Here is a 25827-nt window from a genome sequence, read left to right as displayed (position 1 = left end):
TAAATTTCAAATGTTTTTTTTCCGCAGCTATACAGAATCATACAGAATGAAACTCTTCATCGCTCTTGCTACCCTGGTGGTGCTGGCCGCGGGCCAGAACACCTACACGTCGGAAAATGATGACCTGGACATCGATGCGCTGGTCAGCAACCCGGAGATGCTGAAGGCCTGGTTTAATTGCTTTGTGGACAAGGGCTCGTGTGACAAGGTCCAGGCCAGGTTTAAGGGTAAGTTAGGTTGTACAGCCAGCATCCAAAGTAGCGTATCTACGCGTCAAAATTATCCACCAAAAGTATCTATTTCTGATAGCTAAATAAAAAGATGAAAAGAGATATATGGACCAATTATACTGTTGCAGATACACTTGAACGCAAACTGTTGAGATATAATTTCAATTTATTTATTTAAAAGACAACACTGGCCCATAATGGTTAGTTACAATTAAGCTTAAAAACTAAGTGATAATATCTTTTATTGGAAAAGTAATCGAGGGTGGCAGATACTGCTGGTACGTTGTTTCATACGCTACTGTTGATGGTAACTGTACAGTAACGGCCAAAACATTTTAGTCTGAAAGAGTAAGCTCTGCAATAATTTTAGCCTTTATCTAAAGGTGCGTCCAGATCTGGCAAATGGCTCCTTGTGTGTATGGATTACATTACGTTACGTAGTAACATTGTGCTGCGCTCTGTATGTAGTGACGCGCATAAGCAGTATTTGCTAGGTCTGAAGCCCGATTCTGATATGACAATTTGTGACGGTTTTGATCTTGTTTTGATACGACCTGGAAGATCACTCGCGCTGATTAGTGCATGCAAAATCAAAATCGTAACAAATATATTTATTGTATTTAATTAGAATCGAATCGACCTCTTCGACGCATCTATAAACAAAAGAATACTTAGACGCGTGAAGTGATGTTTTGAAAGTTAAACTAGTCAAACTATTTGGCGAAGTAGCTTTGAAACAGTAGCTTGTCTCGTGTAAAAATAATGATGGGTACACATAGTAGTACAACAGAAATGGTTGAAAGCGTATTTTTTATCCTAACCTAAAAACCAAACAACTTTCGTCGGATATTACAAGATAGCATTTTTTTCTGTCTTTGTAACATTTGTTTCTGTTTTCTGTGTTTAGCTTACTGCCTAGTTTAAATTTGTATTATACTGTCTGACCATTTTGTGCAGTAAAAAATTTCTTGATTTTACATAATCCATTTGACTAAATATCTAAAACTGAAGATTTAAGATGTTGCAACACGTAAATAATTAATATTGATAAGATACTCTGCCTCATTAAGAACACGCTCGTCGTTTCCGTGTGCGGAGTAACGTGTACCTAGCATTGACATATATCTCAGGACTAGCCTTACGGGCAATAAGAATGGGACAGGAATAGGGCCACAGCGGTGTGACACCGCTACAACGCGATTGGTTGATGAGTTCACATCACGCGCACGATTAGTTGCGCCGTGCGAATTCGTGAGTGACACCGCTGAACTTGTACCATTTTTAGTGCTCGTGAGGCCCGTCCTGAGATATACGTCAATAGTACCTAGTAGGTAGGTACAGGGCCGGATTAAGCATGTCGGGGCCCCTAGGCAGTGCAAGGCTCGAGGCCCCCTACAGTCAATTCTGTATACAGCATGTTCAGTTGTTCAGTACCTACAGGGAAATAAGTTTGCGTTTTTAATTTCAATCTTCAGCCGAGACGATCCGAGTCTAGTCAGAACGATGTCTTTTTCGCTCTTATTGCTTGGAAAGCTTTTTTCTATCAATTTTTGCCGATTCCGCGTTGCGTCAAGTGTAGGAAGAGCCCTTTAGGCTTAAGGCCAATCCCCAGTGGAATACCAAAGCTGTGAGCATGAGCGTCACTTTCCTATCTAACAATGGCAAATTTTAAGCGAGGCTACGCTTAATTTTGCGAGACTGAACAACGATTGTCCGACCATAAGACAAAACGCCGAGCCACATGATTAGAATCAACCTAGCAATAAATAATTTCCATATATTAAAATTATTAGAGTTAGACTAAGATAAGTCTGCAACGATTTTGATAGCACACGCACTGCAAGTGTTATTTTAAACGTCAAACTGCTATGAAATTATGACGTATAAATAACACTTGCACTGCGTATCCTATCAAAATCATTGCAGACTTTTCGTGGTCTAATTGTATACATTTACCAGTCAAGCTAACATGTAGATAAAGGGTCAACCAAAGAGCGCTCTTACAAGAAAAGTCGAAATAATGCAAAATTGATGATACTAGTCGACGAAATTCAGGACTTTGCGCTCATTATTAGAAACAATTAGTACTTGTTCCAGTAAAAGCGTCTTCTTATCTTTATAAATATCGTTGTAAATATTAGAAAAAGGACTTATTAAATTAGTAATGATTTTTTTTCTGATGGTCGTTTCCGAAAAACCCCGTGAAGCACTGAATGGCGAGCTCTTATTTGGAAATGTTGAGAATTTTACTCTGCTAAACCTGGCTATTTTGTATTACTAATACCCTGTACTTTAGGCATATCAAACTATATTTTTCCTACATACCTTTGAGAAAGAGAAAATCAAAGTAAAACGAACTCGATTTTCTCTCCGAAACAAGTGTCAATTCCTACGAAAATCTACTTAATATCGAAGTCATTTTCATACTCAAGCAATCTGCAACGTTTGCTTATACTGTTGGTATATATTAGTGTTTATGAAATTCTACTATAATTTTTTGGCAATTTTTTGAAAACTACTCTATATTACCGATGACGCGCGCTGCGCCAGCTCAGTGCCGCGGCAGAGCTTGTAGAGGCAGGACGTGTGTCGGTCGGCTCCGCACATTTTCAACGGCGACGACGAGGTTTTTTATCATTGTGTGCGGCGGGCGCCGTGTAAAACGCTATACTGTGTGCGTGTAAACCGCAACGAGAGACTTTGATCCTAGCACTGTTTTTATAGTATTATAATTTATAATGCTACAGTTTAATAAACTACCGGACAGGATTAAAAATATTTGAAACGACCTGACATTCTATATGTATTTATTTGACTCAAGATAGTACTCAGGGTCTGATGATGGAGCCGGAAGGTGGTCACCGGTACCAATCAACCATGCAACTAAACCACTTCGTGTTTAGGCTCGTTTTATTCATCTCAACAAGATCTTTGACACAAGATAGTACTCAGGGTCTGATGATGGAGCCGGAAGGTGGTCACCGGTACCAATCAATCATGCAACTAAACCACTTCGTGTTTGGGCTCGTTTGATTCGGCTCAACAAGATCTTTGACTTAAGATAGTACTCAGGGTCTGATGATGGAGCCGGAAGGTGGTCACCAGTACCAATCAACAATGCAACTAAACCACTTCGTGTTTAGGCTCGTTTTATTCGTCTCAACAGGATCTTTGACTTAAGATAGTACTCAGGGTCTGATGATGGAGCCGGAAGGTGGTCACCGGTACCAATCAACCATGCAACTAAACCACTTCGTGTTTGGGCTCGTTTGATTCGTCTCAACAAGATCTTTGGCACAAGATAATACTCAGGGTCTGATGATGGAGCCGGAAGGTGGTCACCGGTACCAATCAACCATGCAACTAAACCACTTCGTGTTTAGGCTCGTTTGATTCGTCTCAACAAGATCTTTGACACAAGATAGTACTCAGGGTCTGATGATGGAGCCGGCAGGTGGTCACCGGTACCAATCAACCATGCCACTAAACTACTTCGTGTTTAGGCTCGTTTTATTCGTTTCTATAAGATCTTTGACACAAGATAGTACTCAGGGTCTGATGTTGGAGCCGGAAGGTGGTCACCGGTACCAATCAACCATGCAACTAAACCACTTCGTGTTTAGGCTCGTTTGATTCGTCTCAACAAGACCTTGGACACAAGATAGTACTCAGGATCTGATGATGGAGCTGGAAGGTGGCCACGGGTACCAGTCTACCATGTAACTGAACCACTTCGTGTTTGGGCTCGTTTGATTTGTCGCAACAAGATCTTTGACACAAGGTAGTACTGAGGGTCTGATGATGGATCCGGAAGGTGGTGACCGGTACCAATCAACCATGCAACTAAACCACTTCGTGTTTGGCTTCGTTCGATTCGTCGCAACAAGATCTTTGACACAAGTTAGTCCTCAGGGTCTGATGATGGAGCTGGACTGTGGCCACGGGTACCAGTCTACCATGTAACTGAACCACTTCGTGTTTGGGCTCGTTTGATTTGTCGCAACAAGATCTTTGACACAAGGTAGTACTGAGGGTATGATGATGGATCCGGAAGGTGGTCACCGGTACCAATCAACCATGCAACTACACCACTTCGTGTTTGGCTTCGTTCGATTCGTCGCAACAAGATTTTTGACACAAGTTAGTACTCAGGGTCTGAGGATGGAGCTAGACTGTGGCCACGGGTACCAGTCTACCATGTAACTGAATCACTTCGTGTTTGGGCTCGTTTGATTCGTCGCAATAAGATGTTTGACACAAGATACTACTCAGGGTCTGATGATGGAGCTGATAGACAGGTACCCATCGCCACCTTCGCGCTCCATCATCAGACCCTGAGTACTACCTTGTGTCAAAGATCTTGTTGAGATGAATAAAACGTGCCTAAACACGAAGTGGTTTAGTTGCATGGTTGATTGGTACCGGTGACCACCTTCCGGCTCCAACATCAGACCCTGAGTACTATCTTGTGTCAAAGATCTTGTTGAAACGAATAAAACGAGCCTAAACACGAAGTGGTTTAGTTGCATGGTTGATTGGTACCGGTGACCACCTTCCAGCTCCATCATCAGACTCTGAGTATCACCTAGTATCAAAGATCTTGTTGAGACGAATCAAACGATCCTAAACACGATGTGGTTTAGTTGCATGGTTGATTGGTAATGGTACCTTCCAGCTCCATCATCAGACCCTGAGTACTGTCTTGTGTCAAAGATCTTGTTGAGACGAATCAAACGAGCCCAAACACGAAGTTGTTTAGTTACATGATAGACTGGTACCCGTGGCCACCTTCCAGCTCCATCATCAGACCCTGTGTATCTTCAGTGTCAAAGATCTTGTTGAGACGAATCAAACGAGCCTAATCATGTTACTACATGGTTGATTGGTATCCGTGACCACCTTAATCATCATCAGATCCTCAGTACCAGTTCGTTTTTAAACCCTCGTTGATACAAACTTTACAACCTATAGGTACCAAATGCAATGACGAAACATGTAAATAAGCGAGTAGGTACCTATAATTTCTTTCGAGTAATATACCTTCATAAGTACGAGTATGGGGCTATTCATAAATTACGTCGTTTCAAATGGGAGGAGAGGGGGGGGGGGGGTCTGTACATCGGATGATGGTAACATGACGTAGGAGGAAACAGATTCATCCGAAGCTTGATTTTTGGATGATTTGAGGGGTGGGGGGGGGGTCAAAAATCGTCACAAATAGATGACGTAATTTATGAACAGCCCCTATGTACATTTGCACTGCATTTAGTATTTTCGTACTTACCAAATAACAGTTTTAGAACTTTAAAAGTTAAGTACAGTTAGTGTTGTTATGGTTGATTTCAATATGCTTCGCGAAGGATCAAGAATGTTTAATCCATCATTGTAGTGCGAGTGTGGTAGAAGGGATCGGCATACTGAGCTCGCACGGCCTGCCGCAGCGCGTAAAATACCTAAACTCGCTCAACGCCGAAATGTAATAGCGCTCTTAAAAGGCCAGGCCGGGTACCGATCTTCACCTGGGCCTAAAAGTCCGAAGTGAGGCGAGCTTTCATGCCGCGAAGTCAAAGCCGTGCCTCAGGCTTCAGGATAAGTACATAGTTGAGCAAAGACACGAACCAAATTCCATTGTATTAAAAAGCGAGACTGCAGGCCCAGCTAGGCGCAGCGAGGCCAAAGCCTAAGCTGAAGTAGAGGAGATGAGGAACACAAACCAATGGTAAATTGAGGTAAAAAGTGAGGCTGAAGTGAAGATCGAGCTCAGCAATCTCCGCATTGCTTGACAAGCCCGAAGCGTCTTTTAGCGAAGTGAGCTTTCATGCGAGGCTAAGCTACTGAAATCAATATTGATATTTCTTAAAAAGCGACGCCGAAGGCTGAGCTGTAAGGAAGCAGCGCTCTGACATGAACCAATCGTCGAAAAAAGGTCACTTTTGTGACGCAGTTTTACAAACATAAATTTTGTATGGATCGTCACTAAACTGACACCCCAAATTCGTCTAAAAAACTGGAGACACTTTTTTTCTTTGTTTTCATCAATAGTCCTCGTGATTCTGAATCGAAATAACCCAGAAGTTGTTGGTTGTTCAAAAAAAAGGATATGTTAATTTTTTTTCAGAAAACCTTTCTAACAGGGGCCCGTTTCTCAAAAGCTTGTAACTTGTAATACAAGCGGATGTCACTTTTTGACAGCTTTTGTTAGAAAGGGACTTCCACTTGTATTACAAGTTACAAGCATATACGCCCCGTAAACTGTAACGTATTGCTTCAATTTTATTCCAGTTACATTAAATTCAACAATGGATCTAAAGAAAAACAATAACAAAAGCATACTCATTATTATTAAGCAACAATTGTTACTCGTGAATTTTGACCCTATGAAACATAATTTTATTTGGTGCGAGCTGAGCCGCCGGGGCCCCCTAGCCGAGGCGGGGCCCCTAGGCAGTTGCCTACTTTGACTTAGGGTTAATCCGGCCCTGGGTAGGTACACGTACACGTGTAGCATGTGTATGGAAAATGAAAATCGAATCGAAATCAGTAAACATTATACTTAGGTACAAACAGTAACACTCTTAACTGTCCATCGGTGGACCTAGAGCCTTTTGTAATAAGGTTTACCACATGGTAGGTACATATTTATGTATTTTTTCATCCCAAAAACACAAAATTCATCTATCATTTTAAAAGTGAAGCTAGACGAGGGTAATTATTTGATTTGTTTATGTCGCTTAATTTCGGTCTCGTCATCAAATTGAGTTGTCAGGGGTTTTGTATGAAACGGAATGTCGCAGAAATTACGCGACTCACAACTAAATTACACATATAAAAGGAATACCTACATTTAGACTATGATTTAAATATCTTTGATTATACATTAGGTACATCAGAAGTTCTGCTCTGTTTTGAGTACACAGAAAAATGATTTCCGCTTTGTATTTCTATTTGTACTGTTTAGAGTAGAATAGAATAGAAAAATAAGATCACAGTGAATGCATTGCACCTATGACACACCATGAGAGATAAAACAATAATAACATTATTAGAAGTATTAGAACAAATTAAATTAACTAAATTATTTTCAGAAAATATTATATATGGGGCACTGGAGGCCTTGGTCACTTTTTCTTAGTATATGACATTTATTTCAGTTGATAAAAAAATTGTTATTTTTCAGTTGACCTGCCCGAAGCGGTACAGCAAACGTGTGCTAAATGCACGGCTGCACAGAAGGTGATCACGAAGAAATTCTTCGCTGGTCTAAAGGAAAAGGCCCCTGCCGACTACGAAGTCTTCAGGCAGAAGTTCGACCCTGAAAACAAGTATTTTGGACCGCTGGAAAAGGCTGTTGCATAAATGCTGGCACTCGATATGTCCCAATAATGTTACAGGTGTAATAAAAGCATATAATTTTTAATGATCTTGTTGAATTAAACCCTGTTTGTTATTTAATAAGGAATCATCTTTTATAACTCTGTAATAACCAGTTATTTTAACGTTTCTCCCGGTTGCATCCCACCGGACCTCATGGTTTGCCCGACAAACTAGTACAATGAAAGAAAGGCTGACGACTGCTTGTAGTACTTAATTAATAACTATGCAGATTATACCATACACACTACATATACAGACCGACTAAACACAAACGTCGATGTGAACGGATATGTGTTCAAAACGCGAGAGTTTAAAATATTGTAGACCGGATGACGTCAGTGGGTCTTTTTTTGGACCAAATTTTTTGTATTTACTTCACGTTTTACGGACGCATGCGTTCTGTTTTCCCATTGGCTGGTCATTCTATAGTGAGCCAATAAGATCACGCGAAGAATACTCCTGTATCAACGCATAAATAGTAAGGAAGTTTTAAAGCTCAGTCTCAACCATCTTTGTGTTGACATCAACAAAGAGTATTTAGTTCTACTAGATATATTTACATATCGCTTCCTCATCTTGTGATTGAAGGCTGAATTCGTACGTGAAGCATCACTTTATTTATCATGCATTAAATATGAGATGAGTTGGTTATATATAGAAGTAATTCCAAAAGTTACGTCATTAGGATCAGGTCGAGCATTGCGAAATCTATTTTGCATCTGAAACGGTTTACGAAATAATAAGGATAATTTCGGCAAGTGATATAACTTTAAATGGATTGAGACAATGAGAGTGTTTTTGTTTTGCTTCCTTGTTTGTTCAGTCGTGTCTGACGATTATTACAATAGAAGATACGACTATTTCGACGTCGATACCTTGGTTGAGAATCCCAGGCTTCTGCAGAAATATATGGAATGCTTCTTGGATAAAGGGCCTTGTACTCCAGTGGGAAGAGTGTTCAAACGTAAGTACCTAAGATCCTAACCTAAGTCCGATTATAATAATGTATCGTGTAACATAATTTCGAGCGTAAATATTTTTTGCAATATTAACCGATCTTTGAAATCTAAACAGGCAAAAGACCGAACGTAAATTTAGGACCGTGTTCAAGTACAACTTCCAAAGAGAAAAAGTTACTTATAGATATGTAATTTTTATGAATAGATAAGTACCTACTATAGTTTTCATCAAGGAATTCCTTTGGTAACTTGTGTGTACCGTGCGTCATTAGATTAGCTTAATCAGATACCGGTTAATAGTTGGAAGTTACCTAATTTACAAGGATATATTTGAATTAAATAGACAAAATACACGTTCCGTGTGAAGCGAAGAAGTAAAGCTCGTGTAAAATACCCTAATAGACTGAAGTAGTTAGATTTGCAAACAAGAGCTTGATTGATATGATTTGGTTGATGATTTGACTTTATTTCAAAGATGATTAGATTATATTGACGACTACTTCTATCGTCGTAATAAAAGATGCTAAAATTGACACTGTAATTTCCATTTCATAGTTTAGTTAGGAGGATAAATAATAGGGCAAAGCAGCCATCAAACGTTCAATGAACACATTGAGACAACATTGTTTTGAAGTTACCTACTGGTAGGACCAGTTTATTATTGGACACTGATTTCTGGCTTTAATAAAAACAAGATTTCAAAGACGCTAGGCCCTTGTCCGCGTGGACTATTTCTTATTTTAATCAGTTGCTATCTGCCTTTTGAGTACAAAAATATAATAAAAAATAGATAAATATAATCACAAAGTAATTTAGTTTTACTGACGCTTATGGTAACATTCCATTTCTAACCGCAGCTGCACTACCGGTACTGAACGCGTCGCTGTCATTGTCAATTTCTATAGTAAAATTGACAGTAATGCAGCTGCGGTTAGAAATGGAATGTTACCATTAAGGGCCACCCCACATCTGGCGCGTCTTTCGAGCGTCGGCGTCGCGCGTCGGTCAGCGCTATGGAAAATGACGTCGCTGGACAGTTGCGTCGACGTCGCGTCGACGTTGCGTCGAGCAGGGCCATAGAGTTGTAGACGCCGACGAGACGCCGACGCCCGAAAGACGCTAGATGTGGGGTGGCCCTAAGGTTTACTTATTGGTTTAAAAACTAACCGCTTTTGTTTGCCCAATTCATAAGTGAGTAATAATAAACATGTTAAGTAGTATAATCATCACCAAAGTGACGTGTACATCATGCCAAATTTCAGCTCGATCAGACACCTTGAAGTGGTTCAAATTTAAGTTACAAGATTTGAAGCACATAAACCATTAAACACGTACGTACATATATACAAATAACATACGCGGTGAAGCTAAATAAAAGTGTGTAGGTAACAAAAAAACGGACCCTCGTAAGCTCCGGTGTACTTGTTTGTAGTTTTGAACTCAAATGAAAGAAAGTTCAAAATCCAAAAGCGCTTTTTACGAATTCTATGCTCGAATTCGAACGAAGTTAAAACAAATTATGAGCAAGACGAAAACAAACACTCATAAGCTACATTTTCAGGGGTCCTGCCAGAATTAGTGGCCACGGGCTGTGCGAAGTGCACGCCGTCGCAACGACGCTTCGCCAAGCGCACCTTCGCGGCCTTTAAACGAGACCTTCCTGAAAGCCATGCCGAGCTGAAGAAGAAGATAGATCCTACCAATCAGAACTACGACAACTTTGAAAGGAAGATCGCTGATGCTTAAAGACGTTTAGCTTTAGAGGATTTCAAAGTAGGTAGGTATTGACCCGTATTAAGTCCTACTATGAAAATCGAGAATAGATTTTTTTTCGTTATCATGCACTCTATCCTACTGGGAATATTCCAATGAAAGAAAGACAGTAGGTGCTCATATACCTATATCGTAACATCGTTAATCTTGACCGTTGTACTAGTAGGTAATTTATTGTCTTTTGCATCAAACGATATCTCACTCCAGCTTAAAATTTAAACTCTATTCAAATTCAATCTGATTAGTGATTACCTATCAATGCGGTAGATTTATCAGCAGTAGGGCCAGTAGGTAATGTTTATCAGCAGTATGTAATAGTAGGTATGGGATAAGACCACGAGCATACGAGTTACTCGAGATTAATGGAAACTGGATTATACCTATTACGAAGCGCTGGTGGCCTAGCGGTAAGAGCGTGCGACTTTCAATCCGGAGGTTGCGGGTTCGAACCCCGGCTCGTACCAATGAGTTTTTCGGAACTTATGTACGAAATATCATTTGATATTTACTAGTCGCTTTTCGGTGAAGGAAAACATCGTGAGGAAACCGGACTAATCCCAATATGGCCTAGTTTACCCTCTGGGTTGAAAGGTCAGATGGCAATCGCTTTCGTAAAAACTAGTGCCTACGCCAATTCTCGGGATTAGTTGCCAATCGGACCCCAGGCTCCCATGAGCCGTGGCAAAATGCCGGGATAACGCGAGGAAGATGGATTATACCTATTACCTATAGGTACGTAAATTGCATTGATTACATCGTTCTTAACTTTAATGTTGTACCTACATATGTTTAATTGGAATAATCAATAATTAGAATGACCAATTAATAAATTAGTTGCGTTATTCAGTTATATTGTAATTTACCGAATATATAAATTGAATTGGTTTATTGAATCTGAATTATGTTTTGATAGAATGAGGTCACAGTATGAGGCATAAATATATATTATATACATATAGGTATATATATTCTTACCTTAAATTATCATGTGAATAATTTCTATATTAATCGTCTATTAAACTAAGAAAATGTAGGTACCATGTTAAATGTCAAGTACTTACATAAATGCTTGATTGATTAATGCCATTTATACATAATGAATAGTTTCCTATCCTTTGGTTGGGCTTGATAGAAATAAGTGAGGAAATATGTTTTTACCGTGTTTTTATTAGGTACATAAATGTAACATTTGTAATTAAATTAATGTGCTAACAGTAATAGAGACCACCATTCGATTCGGTAAAAATCTTTCTTGATCAGACCCCATAAAACGAAGCCTATTGCTGCTGACATGCAATATTAGTATTATTATAGTTGACATATTAAATAATCATAAACAAAGTCCGACTATATTTGGGTCGCCAAATAATAACAATCGATTGTTTAACAATTTAGAAGTGCTTATCGGCGTAGTCTATCCATATAAAAGGTATCTATAAATAGTACACATAGACACAATAGATCGTAAAAAAGTACTATCGACACCTTTAAACTGTGTTTTCCTTTCGACGCAAGAACCAAAACCATGAGTTACTCAAGTTTCCTGGTAAGGTGCAGTAATCCACGTATGTTTGGATTATAGGCTGTAAGAGACGGAGGCAAACATGCTCGTTGCAAAGGTCCCATTGCTTGAATGCGCTGTTCAATTCACACCCCAAAGTGTACAAGACAAAAGTTCAAAATCGATTGAACTTTTACTAGTCCAGCCGGGCCGTAAGCCGGTGAAGGTAGTGGGTTTATCGTCGTCAATATAAAAGCACTGTCGCTTTCTGCTGGGCTAGTCTTTGGGTACGCTATTGAGAGTAAAAGGTGGGTGAACATTTTACAAACCGCCGGTTATGTTATCTTACTGAGAAATATTGTGATCCTTGTGAACTAGAGTGGAACACAGCGCAATCTACCCAACCTACTTGCCTATTTAGTGAAGGAAATGCCTCGCCACAGGCTTGGCTGTCGTTTTTGTACTCATTTTCCGCGTTCGGTTCCCTTCATTCGTCGTTGGTATCAAACTTGTATCACAAACTAATCAAAATTCAAGACACATGGAGCGTGTATATGTCCATGAGTTCTATTCGAGCAGATTTCATTGTTATTCGGTATTTCAATCGTCTCGCACGCCCTTTAAAAATAGAATTGAGCTGTTTTGATTAATCGAACGTTCAATTTGAATTGCAGAATCAATATGAAGAGCGGTATCGTGTTTGCTTGTCTGCTGGTCGCGGTGTTGGCGGCCGATAAATATAACTCCAAATACGACAATTTCGATGTGGAGACGCTGATCACAAACGACAGACTACTGAAGTCGTATGTAAATTGCTTCTTGGATAAGGGCCGCTGCACACCTGAAGGCACGGATTTCAAGAGTAAGTAGTTTTTCTTATGCTTTTTCAATTCTATACGTATACACGATGGTACGCTTTTTGCAGTGTTTAATAATATTTTAAGAGACATGAGATGCTGAGTAATAATAAGTATGTTTTTAGATTGGTATACATTTTTAGTGGACAGGATTTCTGTCTGGAAATCAAACGTTGATAACAAAATACAGAATTTGTATTTGCTTTTTAAGTTGCATTAACACTCCACCGTTACGTACTTGTAACAAAATAGCCACAAAATTAATATACCTATATGTATGTATAACCTATTTGATCATGTTTTTCCTGTTTTTAGGGTTCCGTACCCAAAGGGTAAAACGGGACCCTATTACTAAGACTCCGCTGTCCGTCCGTCCGTCCGTCTGTCACCAGGCTGTATCTCGTGATCTGTGATAGCTAGACAGCTGAAATTTTCACAGATGATGTATTTCTGTTGCCGCTGTAACAACAAATACTAAAAACAGAATAAAATAAAGATTTAAGTGGGGCTCCCATACAACAAACGTGATTTTTGACCGAAGTTAAGCAACGTCGGGCGGGGTCAGTACTTGGATGGGTGACCGTTTTTATAGATAATGGTACGGAACCTTTCGTGTCGCGTGAGTCCGACTCGCACTTGGCCGGTTTTTCATTTACGTCATGATCATAGAAAAAATGCAGCAATCGGGTCAAAATATCGACAAATTGCTAACCAGCCTTTACAACTGTGGGTACATAGAAAGGCATTTTCTTTACAAAATCTACCTACCCAGGATCAATGACAATTATAACCGACTAATTGACAAATTTTACACTACCTACCTAATGTATTTAGGGTACGTTACGTACATGTGGTGCCTAAAAATTGCAATCACATACCTATGAGTCGCTTAACTTCACACTCGGTCATCACAAATCCATCTGTCAGATCATGCGATTTTGGTATTAAGAAAAGGTAATGGGGTAGATATTTCCTAAGAGGGTTGATACATTTACCCGAGTTTGAAGTTAAGCGACACATATGTAAATCTATTAATTCGTTTAAATCGGGTTCGTTCCACCACTGTATAGTTTTATTTTGCGACTACCTCAACAGATTAACGTCTACTTTTGTAGCTTTTTTGTTGCAAGTACGAAACTAGTTTGAGCGATCACAGCCTTAACGTATGCTTAATAATAACAAGAGCCGGTCAAGGGTACGAGACGGAAATGTCGAGATATATTTAAACATGTCGTGGAAATTGCCTTTATTGAGGTAGTTTTATTTTTGTATACGTTTAACTGACCGTGTAGAGTAAGTTCTGGTAATTTCGATGCATCCTCAACTTTGAAAATAACTTTATTCTGCTTGTAGTTGTTAAACGATTACGAAAAAAAATTACACATATTAGTATTTGAGTCTAAATAATTTTTCTGGTGTCAAAAATTCAAAACACTTCACCTCTCATTCATATACATGTACGTGTGAAACCATTCAATTGAGAGTTTTAGAAAATGTTTATAACCTCGGTACAAAATATTGTTTATCCCGGAAATCATCACACAAAGGGATGGAAATCTGTATAAGTACGTGTCTGTTTTTGATTAACTATGTATATTTATTTGTGTAAGCGCCACTTGCACCATGACTAACCCAGGGTTAACCGGTTAAACATGGAGTTAGCATGGTTACCAGTACAATTTAACACGCACTGGGTTAACGGTTTAACGGCTTAACCCCGGATTAGTAGGATGGTGCAAGTGGCCCTAAAGGTACATTTAGTTTTAGAAGTCCTAGGTACTCATAGCTCCTAATGGATTAGCATATAATCGATGGGCATAAAATAATCGTTTAATTTATTTTGTATTATTTTTCCAGAGACCCTGCCTGAAGCCGTAGAGACCACGTGCGCAAAATGCACAGAGAAGCAGAAAGGCAACATCAAGAAGGTGATCAAAGCGATCCAGACGCGACACCCCAGGCAGTGGGACGAGCTCGTCAAGAAGAACGACCCGACTGGCAAACACATTGCCAACTTCAACAAGTTCATTGAGAGCTAAACGTAGTTATGGAAGCTTAAGTTAAGTTAAGGGGCCCAAAGATTACCAGTTCGCCGGATGATATCAGCCTGTCAGTTAGGGCTGATTTAGACGGCGCGCGAACTCGTATGCAATTTTAGTTACATAAGTTACATTGAGGACAATATTGGTTACGTCCAATACAGACGACCAATTAAAATACCGCAATGTAATGAAACTCGCATGCGAGTTCTCGCACCGTCTAAATGAGCCTTTTAATCGCAAAAGGTGACAGTCCCGAACAACGGACAGGCTGATATCGTCCGGTGAACTGATAATCTATGGGTCCCTTTAGATTAGGAAGGCTGCTACGATCTCCAAAAACGATTGAATTTAGGCCCTTAGCCCAAATAAATAGAGTTCAACCTAAAATCTCGCATTAGAAGATCGTATGTTGCCTATAACTCATCTGTTGTCGATAGGTACTTTTCAAAATCTTAATGATTTTCTAAAATTGGCAAATTAATTTGTAGCTGTGTGGAAGCATTATTTATTGTATTTTCACAATATAGACTGATATTGTAATAAAAGATATCCGACATATTTTGCTGGTTATTTTCCTGGAAACGTCAATTCCGATAATCGTGCCATGTTTGGTTGCCTAACATACTGTATTGGCCATGTACAGGCCCGTGGTGGGATTAAAGCAAGCATTTGCAGCGTGATTCTTAGCAAAAATACAAACATTAAGGTATCTACTGCTTGTAGAAAAAAAAACTCTAAACCTATGTGTCGACACTACAAAATGCACCAAGAAACCTGATCTATACAGTTATTTCACACGAAAATTGCCTTTACCTAATGATCTAATATGACTGTTTTGTAGTGTATCATATCTGAGTAAGTGAGATAGTACAGTCAGCTCAATATCATAAAAGATGACTAAATAAGCTCACTGATTGTTTTAGCTGCCTCTCCTATTTATTATAATTTTATAAATATTTGTAGCCAAGTATACATACTTACAATCTAAAAGAGTTATTTGGATGTTAATATAATTAGAGACATTCAACCTTTTTATGTTAAGTATCATATTCACTGTCTATTGTCCAATATTACATTTCAAAGAACCTATATTTTTCGACTCCTGAATGAATCCTGTAAGATTACCATGAGAAAGCATATAAGTACTCGTACTCGTATGCGACCTCTGCTACTATAAGTACCTACGTCAACGTAAATACTTGAAAGGTTAATTGTGCTAGATATTTTTTGACGCTTCATCGTGCAAAATATTATAACAAGTGACTGTACAGTAATCTAAATACCAAGCTGACTGTACGCAGTAATTGTAATTGGTGCGATTGCGTGTCGATTTGTGTGTCAAGCGTTGCGCAGACGCAGACGCGAATGACGTAACGGTTTCATTGGTCGGTTGTATAATGCCCAGGCATAATCTTTGACACCGCAATCTTTCTGCATCATATGTCACCATACCGTTGTTTGATTAAATCGGGAATGATCTTAAATTAGGTAAGAGGCTAGTAAAGAAAACAGATGAATAAAATGGCAACCACGATCGCAGGCACTGTTGGATCAGAGCAACACATGATAGTCTAGGTATCTATATTATAATACTTTAGGGGGCCTATAGATCGTTTTTTAGGGTTCCGTACCCAAAGGGTAAAACGGGACCCTATTACTAAGACTCCGCTGTCCGTCCGTCCGTCTGTCACCAGGCTGTATCTCACGAACCGTGATAGCTAGACAGTTGAAATTTTCACAGATGATGTATTTCTGTTGCCGCTATAACAACAAATACTAAAAAGTATGGAACCCTCGGTGGGCGAGTCCGACTCGCACTTGTCCGGGTTTTTAAGTATTAGAAAAAAGTTAAACAATCTTGACGTGTCTTTTGATTGAAAAACACTTATGAAAAATAAGTCACGGCAAATATGTAACAATTATGAATAATATACGATTATTTACAATCTTTTGCTTTTATAAGTAGGAGTTATTGATTTTTAAAAAGCGTTTTTCAATTAAAAGACACGTAAAAATTGCGTAGTCTTTTTGCAATGCTAGAAAAACGAACTATAGCCTAAATAACAACCGTTTGCAGAACACGAATCGAAACGCCAAGATAAAAGTAAATATAATGTATGGAAATGATAGAAACGCCAAACGAAAAGAAATATTTATGTAACGGGATGACGATCACAGACGCTACGAAAAGTCGCGTGACTATTTGCATACATTATCTGGGGGCACGGCTGTGCCCCCGCTAAGACGAGACAAAGGGCAAAAGGCAGTGCATGCCTTTGCTCGGCACGTTTCGTTGTATTTGTAGTAACCCTTGTAGTTTCGGCCTAGAGAGCTGAAATTTTTATGATTTAAGTTTCTCAATTGGCGTTCCCTATCAACGATTGTCCCCTTTGAAAGCTTTTGCTTTGTCCCAGGAAAGCTTTTGCCCACCAGTGAGTTCGTGAGTTGGCATATTGATAAATTCTTTTATTTTTCCGCTATTTTTAAAGGCTGCTATTTAACTGATCACCAGATTTAGTAAAATTTAATACCAAAAAAATCTATTTTACCACCCTAAAATCATGAATGATCACCAAAATTATAACACCATTTTAATGTGAAATGATTACCAATTTTATTACATTTTACTATCCTTTTAAAGGAAATGACACCAAACTAATTATTATTAACCCAAAAATAGTCAATGATTACCAAATTTCAAACCCCATTTTAATGTGAAATGATAACCAAATGTTTACATCTTGCTATCCTATTAAAGAAAATGACACCAAAATAATCATTGTAAACCCAAAAATAGTAAATGACCACCAAAATTAGAACTCCATTTTAATGTAAAATGATAACCAAATTTTTAATTCTTGCTATCCTATTAAAGCAAATGGCTCCAAAATAATTATTGTAAACGCAAAAATAGTAAATGATCACAAAAATTGTAACCACATTTTAATTAAAAATGTGCAAACATTCAGTAACCAGTAATCAGTGTATTTATTGCTTTCATAGGTTATACAGGTTGGTACATTGTATTGGTTCAGCTATGAAACCCTGTAGGGCACTGCAATATAACTTAAATCTAACTTAATAACTATTGCTTAAGGCTATCTCTAATACATTTTTTTTAAATAACCATACGATCATGCATCATATTATATTCATATATATATACATCTTTTAAACAGTTACAATTTTTTTTTTTTAAGTTGCGATATCTAAACTAAACTACTATATTAAATACTATTACTATAATTAACTATCTAAGAACTCTTGCACTGAGTAAAAACAGCTGTCTAATAAATATTTAGTTATTTTTCTGTTAAATAGAGTATCTTTTTCTTCGTCTCTAATTGTTTTTGGAAGCTTATTGTACACTTTTATACACATTGCATGTGGGCTAGAGGCGTGCATTTTTAGTTTAGATGGAGGCATAGGAATTCTATCTCTAGGGCGTAAGTTAATATTGGTAGGGTTTTTTGCTGCTGGGAAAAACTGATTATACTTTCTAACATTTAATATATCGTTATCCTATTAAATTAATTAATCCACTTCGTCACCTTTTTCTAGTAGCATTTTATTTCTGTAACAGTCGCAGTTCTAACCTAACCTAACCCACTTTTCTAGTAGCATTTTGTTTCTGTAAGGGTCGCAGTTCAAACCTAACCTAACCCACTTTTCTAGTAGCATTTCTTTTCTGCAAGGGTCGCAGTTCAAACCTAACCTAACCCACTTTTCTAGTAGCATTTCGTTTCTGTATGGGTCGCAGTTCAAACCTAACCTAACCCACTTTTCTAGTAGCATTTCTTTTCTGTAAGGGTCGCAGTTCAAACCTAACTCACTTTTCTAGTAGCGTTTCGTATCTGTATGGGTAGCAGTTGAAACTTAACCTAACCTACTTTTTAACCGACTTCAATTTCATGGAAGGAGGAGGTTCTGTATTCGGTTGTGGCTATTTATTTATTTTTTTTTTCTATGTACGTTCACCGATTACTCCGACATCCGTAGTCCGATTTGAGTAATTCTTTTTTTGTTTGAAAGGAGCTACCTCCGAGTTGGTCCCATTTTAATTTGGTTCTGTTCTGATGATGGGATCCATGAGGAATTGAGGGAACTCCTCAATTTTTAAAGGCACATGCATGGTGTTTTGGGCGTTTTCTTAAGCAACTCGAGCATTTTCTCCCGAAACCACCAATTTGATGAAGTAGACCTGATGATGATGATTATTTTGATGATAATGATGATGATTTCTTTAAATTTAAGTATGTTCAGCGATTACTCCGGCACCTGTGATCCGATTTGAGTAATTCTTTTTTTGTTTGGAAGAAGTTACCTCCAAGGTGTTTCCGTATTATTTTTGGTTCTGGTCTGATGATGGAATCCATGAGGAATTGAGGGAACTCCTCAATTTTTAAAGGCACGTGTTAAGTGATTTCGGGGTTTTCTAAAGTAACTCGAGCAATTGCTTCCGAAAACCACCAATTTGATGTACTGCAACTGTAGCCTTACCACGAGTTTGACATTGACACATTCGCTAACGTCTTATGCATCTAAATGTAACTTTTTATGCATCTCGCTCACACTAAGGTTAGTACGAGCGAGATGCATAGGAAGTAAGTTACAAACATGCTAGCGAATATATCAATGTCAAACTCGTGGTAAGCTGGTAAGGCTACTGATCGGGGATTAGGGTTAGGAGTCAAGGGGTCAGGGATTAAGGGGTCGGGGAATGGCGGTTGAAGAGTTGCTGGTTCAGGATCGAGGGGTTCCTGGATCAGGGGTTGATGTGCTGTGAGGTTGAGTGATCGGGGGGCAGAGGGATTGGGTCAGTGGCGGGGCGGGCGGATGGATTTAGTTGACAGGAATTATAATTTCCTAGACGGACTCGAGAAAATTTCTGGTTCAGGGTCGAGGGGTTCCTGGATCAGGGGTTGATGCGCTGTGAGGTTGAGTGATCGGGGCGTTGAGGGATTGGGTCAGTGGCGGGGCGGAGGATGGATTTAGTGTAGTAGTGACAGGAATTATAATTTCCCAGACGGACTCGAGAAAATTCCTGATTACATATTTATTAAAGAAATAGGTAGGTACACGAATTTAGTGTTAAACATGATCTTGTTTTTCATTCATGCGTCGCGCTCTTAAAAATGCGTTAAAACTAAAAATGGAAAAATAAAAACTTTTTACAAAAAAAAGCAAACCGACTTCAAAAAGGATGAAATAAAATATTATCCTTTTTGAAGTCTATGCGTTACCAACTGATATGTTTGAAGTCGGTGCCAAGCCAAGTAGTAACAATACCAGTCAAAAATAATCAGCTTTATGGCTATAAATCCCATTAGAACTGTACTAATAACTATTACAAATGTGTAAGTAATTCTGTCTGCCTCTTTGTCGCCTTTTCATGGCTAAACAACTGAACCGCTTTAGGTGAAATTTGGCAAGAAGGTAAATTTCTTGAATTGTTTTATATTTTGAAATGTAGTCCTCTGGATAAGGGACGGGAAATTACTCAGTCCCAATCTCACACTTGCGTGCTATAGACTGTTGGAGCATTAGTAAGAAATGCTCTTTAAAAAATACGACGGAAAAAAAATGCATTGGATTTCCACTAATGTGCCGACAAACATGGTACAAACTGCGCCAAGAAGGTTTGATCGTGTGTTCTGAGGTGTGTTCTTAGATACAATCTACGTCAAAGATATGTTTACACTTTTGCACCTTACTCCTTTGTAATAAGGCGAAAAGTGTAAACATATTTTTAACGTCGACTGTACCTACAGAAAGTACGTTCATTGTCGTCGTGTAAGGCAATCCAACGTAGGTACATCCTTATCGAATCGCACCAAAATCATGGTATGCTTCAAAATTTGACTTGGCACCGACTTCAAACATATCAGTTGGTAACGCATAGACTTCAAAAAGGATAATATTTTATTTCATCCTTTTTGAAGTCTGTTTGCTTTTTTTTGTAAAAAGTTTTTATCTAGTACCATTTCGTTTCTGTAAGGGTCGCAGTGCCAACCTAACCTAACCCACGTAACTGATAGCAGTTTAACTTACTTTTCTAGTAGCATAACGAAATGCTACTAGAAAAGTAGATTAGGTTAGGTAGGTATGCGGTGCGGGCTACGGGGGGTTGAGCGGGAGGGGCTAGTAATTTTGGCATCAGTTTACTTTATTTGGTAATATGTATACATTTTTTGGTAATCATAGTGGTTTATTTAGGTGAAAATATCGCATTAATTTGGTCTTCAAGATTTGGTGATCATTAATGATTTTTGGTGATCATTCAATATATTTGGTATTTGAATACAATTTGAAGTGCAGTCGTAATTAAAGTGGTGGTACTTTTGTATTTTTAGGCCTTATTTTTTTGGTGTTCAGTAATTTTTTTTGGTAAGCATGATTTTTTTATTTAGGGTACCAAAGTATTTTTTGGTGGTCATTATATTTGTAGCCATTTTTAAATAAATATAAGCAAAGAGAATAGATAGAATAGAGGGGTCCTGTCATAGTAAATTTTGTAGTCACAGTAAATTTACTGCCATCTATCGACACATGACTAAAACTAAAAATGAAAACGTATAAAATTATCAATGAAATGTATGTATATGGATAAATGATTTTATTATTTTTATATCATTATGACCCATGTTCATTCACTGATATCTATGTGTTAAAATTGTTAAATATGAAACGGTGTCGTCACGCCATCTAGCCGAGCATAGGTTAAAGGTGTGTGCGCCATCTATCCGAGGATGACTTTTTCTTGATCTCCGAGGCACGTTTTTTCCTTAGACTTTATTCATCTTATACGAAGTTACATATGTCTTTGATATAAGTCATGAAGAGGAGGCAATTTGATGACTAACTTTAACGTCACGAATTGTTTTTACCTTACCAACGTCATAGCAGAAACTTGTTTTAAAAGGTTTCAAAACAAATTGCTAATTTGATATGTTTAAATATGGTTAAAAGTAGGTAGACAAAGATCTTCTTCTTCCTGTCCTTATCGCACATATCACAACATGTTTTTCACCATATCCGGCACAACAAAATATGTTTTTCTCTTCCATTCTCCTCTGTCTTTCGTCACCACGGCACTCACTCCTTTCTTTCTCATATCCTCTTTCCTACAGTCCATCCATCGTTTTTTGGGTCTACCATCTGCTCTTCGTCCATCAATAAACCTAACATTCTTTTGCGTATATGGGATTCATCTCTCCTCATTACATGCCCATACCACGCTAGTAGGTAGTAGGTAGACAAACGTATGATTAAATAAATAATTTGTTATTGCATATCACGGTGTTTGTCAGTGTAGCCTGTTGACAAGTAATAATCAAGCTGAAGTGAGAAGTTTGTGTGTTTGCCCATCCATTAGCAATATCCTTTAGGTGTTGAAGTCAAACTGGTTGGATGGATAAATATTTAGACGTAGACGCGTACTTGGTAACTATTTCATAGATGTAACTTTTAAAGACAGATAATAGCAATCATTAAATGATACATATTTTGTAGTTATCATTACTACTTGAAAGGTGTTGTTGCTAACAACTCTTGTGACAAAATACTTTAGGAGTCTAGGCACCGCGATATAATTTGTAGATTAATTGTATTCGAAGCGCCCTTAGATGCTGTCGCGGTAAACTCGTGCTAAGCTTAGGTACTGTAACTGTATGATTTTATCGTATTAATATACTTACATATAATTAGTAACTGTCGTCTGGTTTAAATATACTGCGGCATGAATGTGCGAAACGATAAAATTAAATATTTTTTAGACTTTTAAAAGTTCAACCAAGACACGTGTAAATAGTCGTGGAACAAAGTAATATTAATTATCTGGTAATATCAGAGGCCCCTGGCCACAAAAACAAGCAAATATAAACTAGTAACCTACTTAATTATACAAATAGGACAAAAACCGGCCCAAAACGGCAATATTTTTAAATGAATAGTTTTCACGTGTTGTATTAAAATACTTTTGGCACAAATATTTTAAATATTTTAAATACATACAAACGTCTTAGGACGCGTAAAATTGTGACAGATATCTGTACTTATGTATAGCTATAGCACCCTACGAAATAGATGTTAGATTTGACAGAAATTCAGAGGAAAATAAAATAGAACCGGTTTTTCCACTACTAAGAGGAAAATTGCCCATTAAATATGCAATATTCAAAGGAACTTGAACAAATGGCTGTCGTAACCCACTTAGCATCTCGTAATAAATATTTAAATGTAAGTAACCGAATTATAACCAGTATCAAGGTCAAAGTCACCATGTAACAGTTATATAACCATCCATCGACCATCGTCAGTGTGTATGAACCCAGAATATACAATGCTTAGTGAAATTAATAAGTAAGCAATAGGGTGACTGCCAGTACCGTCTTCAACATAAGGGCACAAGGGGCCCGTGCTCAGGGCCCCCATCCTCAGGGGGCCCCGAAGGACAGACAATAACAGTGTATTTGACTACCCATAATAAATAGAAGATCATAGTAGAAAAATGTTAGTTTAATTCGCTTTCTTTAATTTTCAAAAGGGCCCCAAATTCTTATGTGCCCAAGGGCGGCGACGGACAAAGACGGCCCTGCTAGTCCTCCTGCTAATGATTATTTTTAGGAAAAAAAATGCAACAGGCGGTCACTGTGTGCTTCACCTTTGCCAATTTAAGAGCCCATCAACGTGCACACTAGCGCCACAGCTAAATAAGCGTAATTATTTAAATTTAACGAATGATATTGAAAAAAGGGGGCCGCTACGTACTGTATTGTGTACTTAAGTACCTTTTGAATGCATCAAACTAGTTTTTATATTGCTGGATTCGTCAATCTATGCGTCCAAAGTTAAAACGGCCGTTTTTGTTTTGAGTTCCTAGATTGACGAAACCAGCAACATAAAAACTAGTTTGATGTATTCAAAAGGTACTTAAATACACAATACAGTACGTAGCGGCCCCCTTTTTTCAATATCTTTCGTTAAATTTAAATAATCACGATTATTTAGCTGTGGCGCTAGTGTGCACGTTGATGGGCTCTTAAGGTTTACGGTATTTGGCTGTAAACGAACGCGCAATAAGGGATACGATAGTGTTCTCATCAATGTATAAAACCGGACAATTGCGAGTCGGACTCCCCCACCGAGGGTTCCGTACCCAAAGGGTAAAACGGGACCCTATTACTAAGACTCCTCTGTCCGTCCGTCCGTCCGCCCGTCCGTCCGTCCGTCCGTCCGTCCGTCCGTCTGTCACCAGGCTGTATCTCACGAACCGTGATAGCTAATAGACAGTTGAAATTTTCACAGATGATATATTTCTGTTGCCGCTATAACAACAAATACTAAAAACAGAATAAAATAAAGATTTAAGTGGGCCTCCCATACAACAAACGTGATTTTTGACCGAAGTTAAGCAACGTCGGGCGGGGTCAGTACTTGGATGGGTGACCGTTTTTTGCATTATGGTACGGAACCCTTTGTGCGCGAGTCCGACTCGCACTTGCCCGGTTTTTAGTATTTATTATAGCGGCAACAGAAATACATCATCTGTGAAAATTTCAACTGTCTAGCTATCACGGTTCATGAGATACAGCCAGGGGCCCAATTTTTGAATTTCGACCCCTCGATTTCGTGTATTTCGTGCAATAATTTCTACACTACTAGGCATTTAAATTCTACTGATAGAATTGAAAACGAGTGGTCAATACCACTCGATTCCCAATTTCTATCGCTCGTATTTCAAAAACAAGACCGAAGTGATCCCATAAGAGCACCGTGAACAAAGTTTTGTACGGTGCTCTAATTAGAGATTATTTCTCCGTTTTCCACCGATTTTCGAGAGCCGAAATCGAGCGATCGGGATTCAAAAATCGGCCCCCAGGTGACAGAAAGACGGACAGACGGACAGTGGAGTCTTAGTAATAAGGTCCCGTTTTTACCCTTTGGGTACGGAACCCTAAAAATGATCCATTTTTCCGTGAATTTTATGAAAAGATTTTGGTGATAGCTGACTATCGCTCATGTTTTGCGCCTCTTGAATGAAAATATTAAAAAAAAAGAATTAGGTATATATGATCGCAGGGTATGTACTTATTTCTACAAAATGGCGACCCACTTGGCGAAGTGTTTAGGAGAGAGGTATCACAACTCCGCCATTTTTAAAAATTTGCAAAAACCGAATCGACAATTTTTTTTTATTAAACCATTGAATCTGGTCACAGAATTTCACGAGAATTAGTTGAGAATTGTGACCTGTAGAGGAGAACATCCGGACATACAAAAGTAAAATGCCCGAGTCAAAACGTAGACCTTCGCTACGCTTCGGTCAATTAATAAAACGTGAACGTTATGATTAAAATATTTATTTGCAAAGATCATAATCCATAATCATCATTAATTAAAAAGTAATACTTAATTATTATCACCAATATACTTTAGCTCCACATTAGTTCACGCGAAGGTATGTTAAAAAGGTATGGTAGTCCGATGGAATAGCAGAAGTCGTTTTCTGTTCACTTTTAGCATTTTGAAAAGTGACCAGGATCTTTGGGATTGAAATACGCATGTCCGCCTCTTCCTTTTTTGACACAGGCATCTTGCACCTTGATTGCATTCTACTATACTCGTAATGTAGTTACTAGACAGAAATGCATGATATTTTAGCTCATCGAATTGTGGCTCTTAAGCGGGATTTACATTACGAAATTAGTGTCATGCATGTTGAAATCAGTTCACGCAAATAGTTTCGATACATGCGAAAGTAATTTCGTGAAATTCACAGTATCGCAGTGACCAATGGCTCCATCAGCATCGAAGCTACACTTCCGCACAGCGCAGACACTTTCGCGACACTAAGTTTTCACGTCGCATTTACACTACGAAATTAGTTGCATGACACTAATTTCACCAAAAAATTGCGCAGGGCACGAAATTGATTTGTTTTCATGAAATTAATGCATGCGTTACGAAAAAAAATTAATTACACGTGAAACTATTGATAAAACTAGTGTCACGAAATCAATTTCATGCCACCAATTTCGTAATGTAAATCCCGCTTTAACGTAGCTTAAAGTCCATAGACATTAAGCTTGC

The 25827-nt window shown here is 38.4% G+C and overlaps 3 protein-coding genes across 3 annotated transcripts; all 3 read left to right on the top strand.

The window, feature by feature from the left end:
* The first annotated feature begins 42 nt into the window (after positions 1 to 42).
* LOC134798330 (ejaculatory bulb-specific protein 3-like) lies at positions 43 to 7647 on the top strand. Its single transcript, XM_063770739.1, has 2 exons — positions 43 to 227; positions 7408 to 7647. The coding sequence occupies exons 1-2, from the start codon at positions 47 to 49 to the stop codon at positions 7584 to 7586; spliced, it is 360 nt and encodes a 119-aa protein (XP_063626809.1). The 5' UTR covers positions 43 to 46; the 3' UTR covers positions 7587 to 7647.
* Positions 7648 to 8165: 518 nt separating this feature from the next.
* LOC134798328 (ejaculatory bulb-specific protein 3-like) lies at positions 8166 to 10340 on the top strand. Its single transcript, XM_063770737.1, has 2 exons — positions 8166 to 8568; positions 10125 to 10340. Exons 1-2 carry the CDS (start codon positions 8391 to 8393, stop codon positions 10307 to 10309), a joined length of 363 nt encoding a protein of 120 aa, XP_063626807.1. The 5' UTR covers positions 8166 to 8390; the 3' UTR covers positions 10310 to 10340.
* A 2178-nt stretch (positions 10341 to 12518) lies between these two features.
* On the top strand, positions 12519 to 15294 carry LOC134798327 (ejaculatory bulb-specific protein 3-like). The gene is made up of 2 exons (XM_063770736.1): positions 12519 to 12699; positions 14552 to 15294. The coding sequence occupies exons 1-2, from the start codon at positions 12519 to 12521 to the stop codon at positions 14731 to 14733; spliced, it is 363 nt and encodes a 120-aa protein (XP_063626806.1). The 3' UTR covers positions 14734 to 15294.
* Positions 15295 to 25827: the final 10533 nt, after the last annotated feature.

This window comes from Cydia splendana, chromosome 16, assembly GCF_910591565.1.
Source record: "Cydia splendana chromosome 16, ilCydSple1.2, whole genome shotgun sequence".
NCBI lineage: Eukaryota > Metazoa > Arthropoda > Insecta > Lepidoptera > Tortricidae > Cydia > Cydia splendana.
Note: the sequence above shows the minus strand (reverse complement) of the source record. Positions and strands in the feature narration are given on the sequence as shown.

Bases quoted from the DNA above. Each gene is read 5' to 3' on its own strand.
- LOC134798327 (XM_063770736.1), top strand. From the start codon at position 12,519: ATGAAGAGCGGTATCGTGTTTGCTTGTCTGCTGGTCGCGGTGTTGGCG. The intron at 12,700-14,551 runs GTAAGTAGTTTT...TTATTTTTCCAG, and splicing joins TGAAGGCACGGATTTCAAGA to AGACCCTGCCTGAAGCCGTA.
- LOC134798330 (XM_063770739.1), top strand. From the start codon at position 47: ATGAAACTCTTCATCGCTCTTGCTACCCTGGTGGTGCTGGCCGCGGGC. The intron at 228-7,407 runs GTAAGTTAGGTT...GTTATTTTTCAG, and splicing joins GGTCCAGGCCAGGTTTAAGG to TTGACCTGCCCGAAGCGGTA.
- LOC134798328 (XM_063770737.1), top strand. From the start codon at position 8,391: ATGAGAGTGTTTTTGTTTTGCTTCCTTGTTTGTTCAGTCGTGTCTGAC. The intron at 8,569-10,124 runs GTAAGTACCTAA...CTACATTTTCAG, and splicing joins AGTGGGAAGAGTGTTCAAAC to GGGTCCTGCCAGAATTAGTG.